Source organism: Stegodyphus dumicola, chromosome 1 (assembly GCF_044657685.1).
Source record: "Stegodyphus dumicola isolate Sdum_Otavi_A_Nest chromosome 1, ASM4465768v1".
Classification (NCBI taxonomy): Eukaryota; Metazoa; Arthropoda; class Arachnida; order Araneae; family Eresidae; genus Stegodyphus; species Stegodyphus dumicola.
The window spans coordinates 221,343,092-221,359,758 of NC_140768.1; the positions used below are offsets into that span (position 1 = coordinate 221,343,092).

Consider the following 16,667-nt stretch of genomic DNA (forward strand, 5'->3'; position numbering starts at 1 on the left):
ATTAACTTACAAGACACTGGGCAATTTTTTCTTTCCCTGGCCACTCTGAACCATAGATTAGTAAAATCACAGATATTAAATCACAGGATATGGGTATATGACTGTATACACCACATTTGCTTTTCCTACAATAAAAAGCTTTATATTAGAACACTTTTTTTCCTTTCATTTAATTCTTTAGAAAGATTTATTTAAAAAGTATTAAAATGCAATGCAGTAGTTTATTTCAAATGTTCAGCTTCTTTCAAAACATTTCTTAAATTATGAAACAATTTATACAAAATAAATATTTAAGAATATAATTGATGGGAAAAAAATAAATCCACTCTTCACATCCTAATTCATCAAACTTATTTGCTTTCAACTTTTCAATTCTTTACACAAATAAGTATATGAGAATGGTTTTCGGTGCACAGCAATTTTATTTTTATCTTTTTGATACGCATTTTGCGATGGCAATTAAATTTCAAACTTATACCACTTTGCAATAATGCTTTTACCACAGTCACTAACAGCTGCTTTGAAACCAATAAATGCTATAAATTTTAACTTAAATATTAAAAAAATATTAATACGCAAATTTATTTCTCACTTAACTACTCACTTTATATTAATAAATCTACATTATTATGAATTTGCATATGAAATACTACCAAATATGGATCTACATCACCAAACAAAGGATTGCTATTTTTTTCTCCTGAACAGAGAAATTTGAAATCTCAGACAAACATTAGTTCAGAAATGATCTTAATACATGAAATAAGTCTTTCTATTAATAATTTAAAGGAAATTATAAGTACTATAAATACTATGATATTATATATGATAAATACTATGTTTTATAAATACTATGATTCATTACTTCTAATAAAATATTCTAACAATGATTTGTACAATAGATATCATTCATCTACATACATCTGCATCATTTTAGGATATTGAGTAGGGTATTTATAGTTGATGCTATTGAGCATTAAGTTTAAGTGGGTTCAATCTATGCTATCAATTTTCATCAGGCATTTGATTATGGAGGAAATTTTGCTGCTACACAAAATGTTAAAAAAGGCTCTTTCTAGAAAAAGCCAATTATCAAATGTTTTAAATGTTACTGAAAAAGATTTCAAAAAGAGAAAAAAAAAGACAATAATTACACCAAATAAATGACAAGATGAGGAAATAAATAGTAAATTTAATATTAAATAGCAATCATATGGACATACAAACCATATACATAATTGCTAAAAATCTTAAAAATATAACTTCAAGTGGCACTTCTTTCTTATAGCAGTCCCAAGATTGAGTCGGGAATCAACCTAGATATTTCACCAAAATCTGGCTGCATGTTTTTATACCTCACCACATGACTGTATATTAACAATGGTTGTATGTTCTTATACTTGGTCATTTAGTTGTATACTAGCACTTTTGCTCTCACCGCAGTTCTTATATTATTCGTGTTTGAAGAGGTTTTCAAATTTGCACTGTTTATTTAAAAATACATTCATTGCTTTTTTGTATGAATATGACATTAATAATCTTTAATTTACCAAGTAATGAGGTAAATGCCATATAATTTTTTTCATGAAAGCGGTCTTTTACCTGACAAATGTTTATATGAAGATGAACATAACAAGAAAATTTAGATTAATGCTTAAACCATTTGGAGATGCAATGCTAAAAATTGCAAAAAGAAGAAGGTCCACCGTGTTGGAGCTGTTTCAGCAGTTGCAGAATATCCTTCATCACCGCTATTAGATTTATGTATTCTTGGACAGTGGAGTTGATGGCCATGAAATAGGGTAACAAACAGCTTAATATATGTGAAAATGCTGCAGTTGACTGAAACAATTACATACGATAAAATAAAAATAATAATAAGGATAAGGATTCTTAAAATTCTCCTTAGGAAATGGCCTGTGAGTATTGTTGTTGATATTATTACATGTTGTGTTTTACATTCACTATTCACGAGCTTGGTGAAATTACAGCAGAGATCTTGGTGCAAATTTAAAATTGCAAAATATGGTTGGGGGCTGTTATAACAAAGACAACCCTTAAAGCTTTGAAATATTGAACAACCATATATTTTTAAGTTTTCATACAAAATTCAGAATGCCTCTTGCATTAAAAAAAAAATTAGGAATTTCAAATCTCAGATGGTGAAATTAAAATAAATGTTACCTTCTTCTGATTCTATATCATTTGGCTCTCCACTATGCTCATCATCAGAGCATGTACCTTCATTGCTAATATAAACATCACAGTCATCATTTGTTTGAGATAATATCGCTTCAGAACTAAGTTCTTTTGTTTCAAGTACTTCAATATCATCACTTTCTTTTGAGCAATGTCTAGTTCGATTTTCTTCCATAATAGAAATGTCACTGGTCATCTTTTCTAAAATTTCACAAGGTGAAGATAAAATTGATTTTGTACCGTTTTCATGTGCCTTGTTAGGTGTTGAATGAATTTGAAGAATATTATTTGACAGTGTGCCATTATCAAAGTTGTTAAATACAGGTGTATTGGAAGGAACCTTGGGAACTAATTCCTTAGAAGAAATATCTGGTATTAACCATGATTCACCCCGTTCTTGTCTTCTTGCTTCTAGGGCTTGTTTTACTTTTATGTGACTTGGAACAACACCACCTAAAATCATTAAAAGAAAAAAAAAAAGTGTTACTAGAAAATGAAACAAATTAAAATGCACTAATTAATTAAGAACTAAATTAAGATAATAATTAAGAACAAAATTTACTTATTTAAAAAAAAACTCTTTAATTTCAAAATGAGTTTACATCTTAGATGAAAACAATTACTGTATTAAATTATTAATACTGATCAAATAAGTTCAGTTAAAGTAACTTCTTTGTTACTTTTTTTAATCACTAATAAAAGAGAAAATTACTGAGAGGTATACTAGAGATATTATTTAAAACACTTGACACAGCTTTTTGAGTGCTCAGTACTTCATCAAAATAGCATTCTTTAAATAATGCTATAATTTTGAAGAATAAGAATTGATATAATACATGTGGTGCTAAATCTGGTTAGTAAACAAGACACAACAAATGATAAATGTATTTTCTGATGAAATGACGACAAAGAATATTGCCATAAGAAATGAGCTATACTCTTCTTATAATTATCCGAATGTCATACAATGCAATCTATGATACAGACATTTCAAAACATCCAACTAAAACGCGACAGGGGCACTTTTTCCATTATACGCAAATTCTTTGCATACACTACTTTTTCTGCGATACATCATGAATACTACTATGATTTTTCATTTGACTTTTACATATTCTGTTGTTTTTAATTAAACACTTCTATGCAATCCATGTCTTGTCATCTATAATGGAATACAGGAAACACGAGATTCTTTCAAAGGCAGTAGTCATGCTATTTGATGAAATATTGTGACACCCATGCAGTTTGATTCATTTTATATTATAAAATACGTACTTAGAGATTTGACCTTCAAAATACATATTCAGGAAAAAACTCTACTTTAAAGTTCAGTTTCACTGATTTAAACAAAATTTAAAAAATTATTAATAAAATAAAAAATATTTTAAGTAAATTTTAAATTTCACTCACCATATTTTTGCCAAAACATACATAAATAATACTAATAATATCGCAAGGAAAAAAAATTGAATTGATATTTATTTTCTATTTGAAGTTTAAAGTTCGGACTTAAAAAGAGATTTACAAAAAGGACTTAAAATAGATTCCCTTACAGATTTCCTGGTGTGTTATTCATGTTAGTTTTTAGTGGAAATGAAAAATGTTAGTTTTTAATGGAAATTTAAACTCAGACTTAAAATAACTAAAAATCTTAAAATTTTTGCAACATCTTATTTGCAATAAATACATAATTGAAATACCTTCATGGGCTACAAAAAATTGCTTTGGGATTGCATACAGCCTTGATGCCACTAGTTTGAGACCACTGTTTTAACCCTCTCAGTCCTGAATGTTTTTAGATGCACAAAAAAGTTGTCCACAAAATATTGTTTATAGGTGTTATAACACCCTCGCATTTTTTCAGATGCACAAAAAAAGTTTCCACAAAATATTGTTTATAGGTGTTATAACTTCGAGTAGCGTATTAACAAATTCCTACTTGAACTGTCCCTACTGCAGAATCATTCCACAAACAATGTTCCAACTAATTATCCACAAGATAAGTAACAAAACACATGCAGGCAAGCCACTAGATGAGACCCCAGGGTAACGAATATTAAAACAATCCTTACTGCCGATAAAACAGATTTCTACATATGACGGTGCAAATGCCACCAGCAGGGTCGAAAGGGTTAATACAGTCAAAAGTCGTTAATCCGACTCGTCGGGACTTCGGCGATTCTGGATTATCCATTTTTCCGGGATTATAGATCATCAGTTTAAAACTGGTAAAATGGCATGCAGAAATTATAAAATTAAAAATATGAAACCGTAATTTACGAAATAAAAAACAATTATGATCTAAAGGGTATCAAAATTTACAAAAAAAAAAAAAAGCTTAATATTTATTTGTTTACTTTATTAAACATTTCTTTCAATGTAAGTTGTTTAAGTTGCTTCGTTTTTTTATGTGATAATACATTCTCTTTAATTCCATAAACAGACATAAATTCTTGTTCAGTTACAAAGTTCCGCTGTTCAAGTCCTATAATTGCTGTGTCGAGAATACCGACTAATTTGTCAATCGAAATTTTTTCGTTTACAATAACCTCTGTCACTTTCTTCGCTATCGGAAGCGAATTATAATGACGAAGCATTTGATTTAAATCATATCAAAGACGGAGTACATCGAGAGGAAATACCACATTTAGTAAGCAATTATAAGCCAAATAAAATAAAAACATCTGCCCTTAAGATAAGGATAGTGTTGACAGATCAACTTCCAATTCATTGCGGTCCGCGGCGTTAAAGATAAACAAAGTTTAGGTAAACAAACGTTAAAGTTTAGATAAACAAAGGATATACCTTTATGCATTTTTTGCAGCAATTCCACTTTTTGTTTAATGGACTCCGAAAGATACTTTCGCTTTGTATATCCTTTACATATTAGTAAATATATATCGGAAATTCTATTTGAAATAATCGAAAGCTCAAGCTTACTTTTATAAAATTGCTCTAACAAGTCTGCAAAAAATAATAAGCCGGATCCAATTCGAAGACTAAGGAACAACGCAATCTGCAACATTAACTGAAATAGATAATTAGATGATTTTAGCTTAGCTTATCCCGTCCGTTATACATTAAACGCGCATTCGTAAACGTATTTTGCGCACGCGCACACGCAAATTCGCAGCCGTAAAGATCTTACGCGCATGCGTCAACGCGACGCACGCGCAGAAAATTTGTAGCTTTGAGGTCCGGATTATGGGTGTCCGAATTAACGACTTTTGACTGTATGACCTCTTGCCATTTGCTTTGTCATAGATTAAACTCTTGCTGATGAAAATCCTTTGATTTTAATATTTAAAAACGTCTTGTATTATTGTTTTCGCATGTTGCATATCATGAAAGAATTTAAGGACCAAAGAATTCTGGGACAATAAAAACTGATGATAGTCTGAAAGAGCAAAGTCTGGGGATGAAGTAAAACTTCACAATCAAAGTTGAGTAGTTTCCCTGAGTGATTAAAGCAGCATGAGGATTGGCATTATCATGCTGAAAGATAATGATTTTGTGATTGACAAGTGCTGGCCACTTATACATCAGGTTTTGAATCAGTATGGCCAACTGTTGGCAGTACATGTCAAGATAGATAATGGTTTTTACCTGTCATTGCTCTTCACAGAATCGATATTGGAACTCGCTGATGAACTTAGTAATCAACCTTAGCTTGTACATTTATCTTTCAACTATTGTTCCATGTGCAAGTAGCTTTTCTCTAATACCTCAATAACTGCACGTGAGGCATTCCATACTTCTTTATCAAGAATCTGACCAGAAACCACTAATGGAAAACTGTAACATAGTTATCTTTAGCTTCTGTCTCCATCATAGAATTTCCAAAATCAGCAAAAAAATTATGCTAACAATGAAACACATTAGTTCTCAATTAGTTCAAACACATTAGTTCTCAATGAAAGGACTTAAAATTCCTAACACACACTTAATGAAAATTCCAGCCTGTTACTGAACTGCTTCTACCAATCTCATGAAACAAATAATGTCTGATATTCTCTTTACCCTTTGCCATTTTAAAACATTTGAAATTTGGTTTATGAATGGTTTATGGTAATAATGTAATATGATCTATGGCTTTTAGTTAGATATTACTTAGATGAAGCCACTAAAATGCTAATTTTAAACATCAAAATAAACACAAATAATTAAGAATACATAAATGAAAATGATGCCATTAATTAATTTAATAATTCCTAATTATATTACATTATTAAATTTTTAATTCAATTAAATTTAAATTTCTTCCAATTTTACAAAACAAAAGCAGAAATGATCTTTAGAAATGCCATTTTTATGAGTTATTCAGTTGCATATATTACGAATGTCGTGCAGTATGACCGAAAAACTGCCATCAGTTTTGTTCACCTCTATCACGGTTTTGTGAGACAACATGGAATTATCTGCTGTGCTTGAATCTCCAGCTGCAAATTCAATTGTTTAAATATTAGTACTATCTATAAAAATGACAAAGAATTTCTGATGGTTACAGCTCAATGATTGTATCTTAATCGGTCCAGCCCTTATAAAATGGGTCCTCATGGTAATTGAGCCAGATATTATTTCCTGCTCAATGGAGTGGTAGATTGCAGAGTATATCATTACCTGAGTTACTCTCAAGCATGCTGCCTTTACAATTTACTGACCTAAAATTCCAATCATCACAGTGTCAAAACAGCCCATAATTTGAATCTTTAAACTCGCCTTATGTTTTAGAAATGATAAAATAGCAGCTCCTAATAAATAAAAAGAAATATTTAAAATCAATATTAGATAACTTTTCTGAATAATATCATAACTAGTATCAAGTATCAATCCCTTTAACAATATTTTTGATTTCATGAAAAAAGTAATTTTCCCTTTTGGGGAGAGCATAGTCCCTAAAAATTATTCCTATATGACTTTTTTTTAAAAAATTATTATTGTTGTGAGCCATAAATTATCCAAAAGAAAAATAAAAACAACTGTTATGCTCCCTGTAACTTTTCTGGTGCACATGCACAACATCCATTTTTGCTTGGTTAATAAATTTGATTACATTCTCTTTCCTTCCTGCATTTAAAAGATAGAGATCATAACGTTTAAATGTGCAGAATTTTATAATCCCCCAAACATAAGAGGTCATATTCATTATTTTCAACAGAACATAAGATTTCTAAATATTTCAGCACATAGCCAGAATGAAATGATGTAAGCATAAGCCTAACTCAAATGATTTAAAAATACTAAAATCTAGCACTACTGGAAAGAAATCAAAAGTAACCAACTTAGCAACTCAGAGAAAAATTTAATCAATGTGAAAAACAGCTCAGCATGTTAAACTACACTAGAAAGACAGGAATAATTACATGCATGAAGTCTGTCTGCCATATATCATTAAAGTAATAATAACGGCTCATATTTTATCATCTAAACAGACAAAAGCTTTTTTATGAATTCCTCATATAATAATGATTCCTCATGTACCAAATTGTCTATAAAAAGGATCCAAACATAAATTCAGAATCTTAAAATCTGCTCAGAGGTGCTAGAAGCACTTAGAGCTAAGAACTGCAAAATTTGATCAAAATGTAGTTTTAAGATCCAAAAACCAGCCGCTGACCAAAAGTGGCACATTAGTTTCTTATTCAGTTTGACATTGGCACTTATATTTGGTAATTATTACATTTCTTACTCCATCATAAAATCATTTTATACCCTGCTAGTGGTTATCACTATCAGAGGCCTCTTTTTGTTCACAGCTGACAAATTAAATGAATTTTTTAATAAAAGAAAATTTCTAAATGAAAGAATAAAAGGCATTCTTGAGAGTATGAAAACTGACTTAAAAAGTGAGAGAGAAGAAGAAGAAAAGAAAAATTAAAAATTTTAGAACAATTATTAAAAAACTAGAACAGTTTAGTAAAGTTTCATGAAATCTTATAAAATTTAGAAAAACTGACCTTTAGCACTTTTGCTGTCTAAACAATTTACGCAAGAACTAATATAATATGAGCTAATTTTTTATACAATGAACTTATTTCTCATGTTTAAGATTAATTAATCTCAGATTAATAGACAGCGCTGCAGTAGACACCTGGAAGAAGAAAATGCTTTATTTTGGGTACAAACATATATAAGGAAGGTGACAGTTTGAATAAAATGCACATGCGAAGAATTATATCATTAGAAACTAATAATTGTTCAAAAGCACTTTCTTATGTATGAGGTTAACAGACTAATTACATAGTATGCGGACTCAGAAATATGCAATGCAACTGTGAGAATTGTTTATAATGCTGTAATCTTATAATCTGTATAGGTATTTTTCAGCAAGATGTGCCCTTAATGTTCACAATCATGTTAAAGCCTACTTAATTAAAAACAATGAATACTGAATTAATGATAAAATATAAAAGTCGAGCATACCTGAAAGACTGATTTAATAATATGTGTTGTCAAATGCAAGAAAGGCATAGCAATTTAAAAAAAAAAAAAATTATAATAAATAAAATGCCAAATAATAAAATGTTAATGCAAAAAAATAAATAAAAACTCAATCATTAAGTGATGTTGGAGATGCAGTTAGATAAAATTTTACTAATTTTCAAGGAAGTTCCGATTTTCCATACATTTGCGAAAATTTCCATTGTGCATGCCGTTTTTCGTATAAATATTTTCCCCCTTTTTTAATTAAAAAAATGTAAAACTGCAGTAGTATTACATATTTTAAAATGCATTTAAAGAAGGTTATTTAAAAAAATGGCTACTTTTCGAAGCACATCCCAATACTAAAAAGATACCTATACTTTTGTAAATACAACTTTTATCAGTACTTAACATTCGAACGTGTGGATTGGATTGGATTGGATTAGTGTTCATATGATGCACAACTTGGAAAGGTTATATTATACATGTTGAGAATACATAATTAAAATACACAAAAGAATTAAAAACCAGCACAAATTTAACACAACAGACATAAAAATCAAAAGAAGTAATAAAATGATGAATATTGAAATGAAATTACTCATGATTGATATAAGAAATATAAAATGTGAAGCAGCTATAAAATCTTTAAAGCATGAAGTATTAAAGCAAATTTTCTTAAAACACAAGGGTATTATGAAATTAGATGATAAAAAGCCTGTTTCTTTCAAGTATTAAAATAAATGAGTATTGAACTCTTTCCCAATTACCCGTTCAAGAGACAAGTCAGAGTCATGAAAATACTTTAAACGAAGTGTGTTAAAATATGAGCAGTCAGTTAAAAGGTAATGCACTGTCAGAACACTTCAATGATAACAAACAGGTTCACTCTCGGCCTTGAAAAGACATGAGAGTGACCAATCCTTAGCAATGTTAACAACACTTTCTCTCTCCGGTTTCTAGTGCTTTCCCAGTATTCCACCTTAGGCTTCACATTTCTCAGTTTATTCAGCAGCTGACCATCCCAGAAGAGTTGCCATGTGTTTAGGATCCTGATAGTAATGGCCTTTTTGATATCGCTCAGAGGACAGGCAGATTTAAAAACACAGAGACAGACTTTGCTGTTCTGTCCGCTAGCTCATTTCTTTTTATACCTGTTTGCCCCGGACACAGCAATAAAGAATTTCACAGCCATGTTTCTTTAAATTTTGATGTAATTTTAAGATGTTAATTAATAAAAGATTATTTGCATCAGAAAAACTTTCTAACCCTTAGAAAACTAGATGAGTCTGTGTAGATGATAAACTTTTTCTACTGTAGCTTAGATATGAAAGTGAGAGCAAGATAAACAGCAGTTAATTCAGCACTATAAACAGAGAAAGCATCATGCAGTCGTTTGCCCTCAGTATGGTCTACAATTACAAAGGATGCTCCTACGTGATCAGCTCTCTTGGAATCATCTGTATATACGGGAGTAAAAGTGCTATATTCGTGCCTGTGCTTGCAAAAAAAGCTGCCTATATACAATCTCACTAGCATTATTCTTATGAAAATGGAAAATATCCCGAAATTGAATTTGCCAGCTGTCCCAAAGTGCAATTTCAAGATGCTTTACTGCTTGGACTTTTACATCTGACAAGCCGTATTTTTTTATCAATGATTCAATTTTTCAAAGAATGGAAGAATGTTAAGAGGCCTTGCAGAAAATAAGAGTTTATAATAGTCATCAAGTGTATAAATCTGGTTAGGATGGTCCGATTGTGACATAATAGTGAAATACTAAGTGACAGTTGCTCTCAGCCTAACTGAAGCGAGGATTCATAGCTATCAACACATAGGCTCTGGATAGGAGATGTTCTAAAGGCTCCAGAACAAACTCGCAGCATTCAAACATGTGTGTGGAGCTATTTTACCCCAAATTTCACATAATGGAATACTCCTCTTAACCCATTAACCGCCAAAACTACAAGGAATGTTTCTTTTCTCATTAAAATAATAACAAATATTAAATTAAGCATTTATAACATAAATTTACATTGAAAATAAAAAAAATGCTCTTACCTGTGGAAAACGCGAGTGTTGCGTTCGTGCAACGTCAGTGGAATAAGACTACAGATGTTTAGTGAGTAGGATTGTGCTCGTGTGATGTTTCTTTTGAGTGGAGCGCAGGATTACTTTTTAGCTGTATAACGTTTTATAAATCTACAAAATTACTTTACTTGTAATTATTTTAATATTAAAATGTACATTGTATTTCTTTTACAAATACAGATTATTTCAGTTGAAAGATTCAAGCATGGAAAGCTTGATTACAATCATGATGTAAAGCTACATTACATACTTTGCATCTATAAACAGTCGGGCTATGGTACTCTTTACAACAAAGTCTTTTGTTATCAACGGACTTTACGATAAAATGTCTACCATCCCCATGCAATGGTTTTTGAATGCTGAATTTACTAGGTCTTCCTGTTGCTGATCTATTTCTGTCTAATTCTACACTCTCAATAGGAGTTTGCAAAAGGAATAATGCATTCTTGCATCTGAAATCTAAAAGAGACTTTATATTCCCAGTAGTAAAAAGTGGTGATATTTAGTAAGTTTAGATACTGTCTCACCTCATATAATTTATCAGTATTGTCAATTTGACTATTGTCAAATGCAAATTCTGCTTCATATTCCTGTACTGCAAACGTGATATCAATTCTCGTACAACAGGAACAGAAATGTCCTTATCAAAAGACCAATAAATTTTTTCTCGAGGGAAAGAATAATATCCTGTAAGCAATAATATTCTAATTAATCTTCTCATAAAGGCTTCAAATGCAATAAATTCTGGGCCTTTTTTTTTTTTTTTTTTTCTGTGCGTATATATTTGTCTGTTCAACGAGAAGAGTGTAAATGTCTAAACCAAAACGAAAATCAAAAATCTGTGGACTAGTTTTACCTTGTATTTCGTCTTTTATAATTTCTCTTCTGTCTCTTTCTTCATGTTCTTCCTGAGACATAACTAACAGTTCCTTTTTTATCCACTTCAAGATTTCAATCTTCTGTTTTTAAACTTTTTAGTATGACTATAACTGCTTTTAGAAGACTGAAACTTACTTCTCACGTGAATTTCAACTTCCCCAGCAGTATCATTTGGTAAAATGTCATTATCATTATTTAAAACATTGCCAATCCTTTCTTCTTCGTCACTAGTTTCTGCAATTTCTGGGGGAACAACAACAATATCAGTTTCATTCTGGTCATTATTAACATTATCATCATCTGTTTCTTCATCAAAAAATCTTTGAAGGGCTCCTTTTAGTGTAAGTTACCTCTTTCTAGGCATTTTTAAACAACCACATCATCAAGCAGAACATTGAAAGAAATGAGTGAAAAAGGAGATTGATTACCCGTTTCCTGCTGAAGTTGTGTCAACGCAACACCTGTTTTTCCTTGCTTCCCAACACAAATATAAACATCTGACTGATGTAATGTTCTGATAAACGGTGACCTTGACTAAAAATAGATCACTCATAAAGACAGCGATTCTTTCGTTAAATATTTTCAGCAAAAACACCCGGTCAAAAAATTTGCTAAAATTTTGCTTAAAGTATGAGATTAATTATTATAAACAAAATGACTGTTGAAGGCAAATATTTTTTTACAGAAATAATCTTCATAATATTCCCTATACAAAATCATCTGCTGGTATAAAATATCTTAGGTAGTTATATTTATATACACAATTATTTTGACCGTTGCGTCAACGCAACACCAGCCGGCTAATGGGTTAAACCATGATTCATTACCACTTCATTTCTTCAGTAGCTCTCACCAAGATTATGACCTTTATTTTAAATCAGGTCACAAATTTCTAGTTTCTTCATTTGCTAATTAATTATTATGCTATAAATATTATTCTGGGGTCATATTTAACCCCTGTGTGTCCTCATGTAAGTTTAAATTACTTGAACTCGCGTGCATAATTTTTCAATGAATTTTCTTCTTTAATTTTTGCTTTTAAAAATTAAATGTAGTCATTTTTAATACATAATGAAATGTATGAGCATAATCACTAAGTAAAAAAAGTTATGACTTATCAGACAACAGAAATGTTTGAGAATATTTTGTATCACATCAATGAATTTTTATAGTATATTGATTGAATTATTTTTTCTAAGTAATGTAAAAATTTTTGGATTATTAAATATTACAGAATTTTGCATTAATTTTGATTAAAATATTATATTACTTCAGAAGATATATCAGGAATAAATTATTTATGTATAGAGAAAAAGGGAAAAAAACCTAACCTAATAATAATTATAAATAATCTACTAATAATTGCATTTTAATATAGAAAAAATACTAAAATTATTGTTTATTTATTTATTTTCATTTGATATGAATGAAAAAACATGTAATTATAATCTACAAAGTATACTTCAAGCAGTAACATTTTGAGAAACGATATATTGACAGTGGGGTCAAATATAACCCACGCATGTCCTCATGTATAAGAATGCAACATACGTCATCTCAGGTTAATTATTTTGTGAAACTTAAAAGTTTGTATAGATATGAACAACAGTCTGCATGAATGTAGGAATATTTAAACTACAAACTAAGATTAAATATGCCCCCAAAAATGATTATAACTATCAGATTTAATCAATCCTGATTCAAATACAACAAACATGTAACAAATTATGAAATTCAAAATTAGTAATTTTTCATAAGCACATTTAAATAACAATATAATAACTTATAACAACACAATTTTCTTACTATCTAAAATGGGTGAAGATGATATTTCATCACTTTGCGGCTCATCTGGATCATTAATAAGAACTTCACGTAATTTTGTATATTTCTTGGTAGAGCTTGATTTTTTCTTGCAAGGCTTTTTTTCACTTTTCAGCTCAGAGATTTGTTCCACACTATTTTGGCTTGTATAAGAAGAAAAGCTGACATCATCAAAGCTACTTTTATCAGATAATTTAGGTACATCATCTAATAAATGTTGTTTGGCACCCTTATCATGAATCATATTTTCCACATCACCTACAACGGTGTTTATTGATGTCTGATGCTGATGACTAAAAGTACAGCTGTCATCACTCCTATGAAGCTACAAAAAATATAGGTTTATGTAAAAATATCTCTTTGGATGATCCAAGAATGCATATAACAGATAAAACATATCATTAAGAAATAATATGAATTGTAAATAATGAAGAATTCAAAAATTTCAAATAATGAAAAGCAATTCTGAAAAATCTTCAAAATAGAAAAGCTTAACATATAGAAAATACATTCATTTAGTAAAAAGACAGTAAGAATAAAATAAAAACTTTCAATGGCACTTACATATTATCCCATCAACCATAAAACTGTCGCAAAACAGTATGATTTAATTCCAGTTACGGATAAGCATAAGAACACACTCATAATACCTGTGCTTTTCTCTGATGTAACTCAATAGATTCCTGATGAGCCACCTTTTGTTTTCATGAACAAGGATATAAATTAACCGTTATTGCAGCATTTTTCTTGCATTAAAAAAAAATTTAATTTGGGACTTGCTTTCTACAAAACAGCAGTCAGTAGATTATTTTCAAAATTATGAGGTCCTACCACTGAAAAAGTGTATATTAATGGCCATGATATGATCAGCTGAATACGGATGACAAAACAGTAGATTCCAACAGTTATCTGCTTGAAGTTTGTATTGGTGTAAATTTACCTGGATCTTTGCCAGTTTTCATAGTTTGATGGTAGACAGCTTTCATGGTCAATGATATAATATGTAAATAAACTTCCAACCTTGTTCTGCATATTTAAATCATTAAAATACAAAAAATATATATATTAATTCGATATTTGGTAAAAATCAGATAAGTTTTACATATTATTATACTATATCACTTACAGAAACAAAAACAAAAAAAAAAAAGTCTGCAATTTTTAAAAACAAACTATTTTTCTTATTTAATAATAAAAATATTAACTTCAAAATAACATAAGATTTTAACTAGGCATTAAAATTGAAGAATACTGTGAATATGAAAGAAAATGCTTTTCATTAAAATTTATCAGAAGTATAGCTCCACCGGTTTTTATCAAAAATTGGGCATTTATTATGAAAGAATGGTACTTTATGTTTTATTCATAATATTGTCCATCACTAGACACTACTTTTCCCATCTTTCTGGCAGCATATATACACCGCATCAGAACTCTTCATCTTTCGAGGCTTTGCACAAATCAACCCAATTCTTCGTATCTTCATATGATGTGAAGAGCTGCTCAGACATGCCATGCATCATCAACCAAAACAAGTAGTAATCAGAAGGAGAAGTGTCTGGTGAATACAGCGGGAGGGGAAAACACTTCTAATTTGAGTGTTTCCAAGTAGGTTTTGACCAGCGCCGCAATATGTGGATGAGCATTATCTTGCAGGAAAATAATTTTGTCATGTTTGGAGTAGTAGTGCACACATTTTTCTTTGAGTTCTTGGTACAGTCTCATTAACTGTGTTTGGTAAAGAGCTCCAGTAATTGTTTTGTTCTGTTTCCATAAATGTTGGGCTTGGATGTCAATGTTGAAGCATGCCAAGTGGTCACCATGATTTCTTCTTCTTTGCATGACCATAGTGGAAGCATTTCTCCTCACCAGTGACTATACAATGCAAAAAACTCTTCCATTTATGCCTGGCATGCAGCATTTCACATGTAAAAAATCAATGTTCAATGTTTCTTGACTTCAGTTCAAATGGAGCCAAATTTCCTTGCTTTTGAATCATTCTCAACAATTTTAAATGACATGAAATTTCTTCCTGAGTCACTAATAATGTAAGTGCAAAATCTATTTGCACTTGGCATGAATCTTCATCCAATAATGCTTCCAATTCTGCATCTTCGTACACTTACATCCTTCTGCTACATTTTTTGACTTAGTCAAATTCACCATTCTTAAACTTTTGAAACCACTCACAGCTCTCACTTAAGGCAGAATTACCATATACTTTTACAAGCAATCGATGCACCTCAGGTGCAGATTTCGTCAAATAAAAGAAGTAAATCAAAAGTTCCCGCTAATGACGCTTACTTGACTCAAAATTCAATAATTTTGCACGAAAAAAATATATGATGTTGATACAAAATCGCCAATATTTCAATATTATATTATTAGCAGATGTCCAACCTTAGGATATGATGCTTTACATCAGACAATTTTAACCATAATTTACTGGTGGCATCATTTTTTTGTCAAACGGCAGAGAATTATTTGTACTCCCAATATTTAAATAAAAATATTTAGAAAATGAAATTGTTAATATGATGCCAAATATAAAACTACTAAATTTTTTTCTTTATTTACAGATGAATAAAGTGCATTCCATTTTAGTTGTATCATAATTATTTTATCCACATTATGCATAATAATTAGCCAAAAGTTAATTTGCTCTTAAATTTAAAGTCTGTTAGGACCAAGTATTTCAATTCAAAAAATCTTTTTATCAATTATTTAGCTTCAGCACTTAGTTTAGAACTCAAGTCATTATAACTTTCTTTTTCCCATTAATATCAAATCTGACAGGAATTGGAATCAGCTGCATAGTTCGGCACATTACTGAAATATGAGATAAAAAAACACAGATTGATTCTTACCTACTGCATCCTCTCAGAATACTTGCAAGTTAACTTTATATTATAAAAATTATGATATTATATATAATTTATATAAGAAAAATGAAATGAAATGAATATTTGTATAAATGAAATTTTGAACATATTTTGGATTTTCATTCGAACATTAGCTTACATTACTTCTAGTAAAATACCTTGTATATTTTTTAACAAATATGATCACATATTTTCCAAATGAAATTGCTCAATTTAATATGAACCAAATTAATTACAAAGAAAACGTTGAAGATGTACACTATTCCTGTACACTACTAGTTGTCATTCCAAGCAATCACAGACATGCTCAATCAGACCTGTTAAATATTTGCATAATCGCCTGTAGTAACGGCAACCGCCAGCAATAAA

The 16,667-nt window shown here is 30.1% G+C and overlaps 1 protein-coding gene across 5 annotated transcripts in view; it reads right to left on the reverse strand.

The window, feature by feature from the left end:
* The window catches only part of LOC118194575 (uncharacterized), a 121,434-nt gene that overhangs the window by 38,292 nt on the left and 66,475 nt on the right, over positions 1 to 16,667 (reverse strand). For all 5 annotated transcript variants that reach the window (XM_085825913.1, XM_085825905.1, XM_085825898.1 and 2 more), the window contains exons 9-10: positions 13,399 to 13,741; positions 2,185 to 2,652 (exon numbers count right to left, since the gene is read on the reverse strand). In XM_085825913.1, coding sequence (XP_085682039.1) covers positions 2,185 to 2,652; positions 13,399 to 13,741 — 811 coding nt within the window. The remainder of the gene's footprint in view (positions 1 to 2,184; positions 2,653 to 13,398; positions 13,742 to 16,667) is intronic.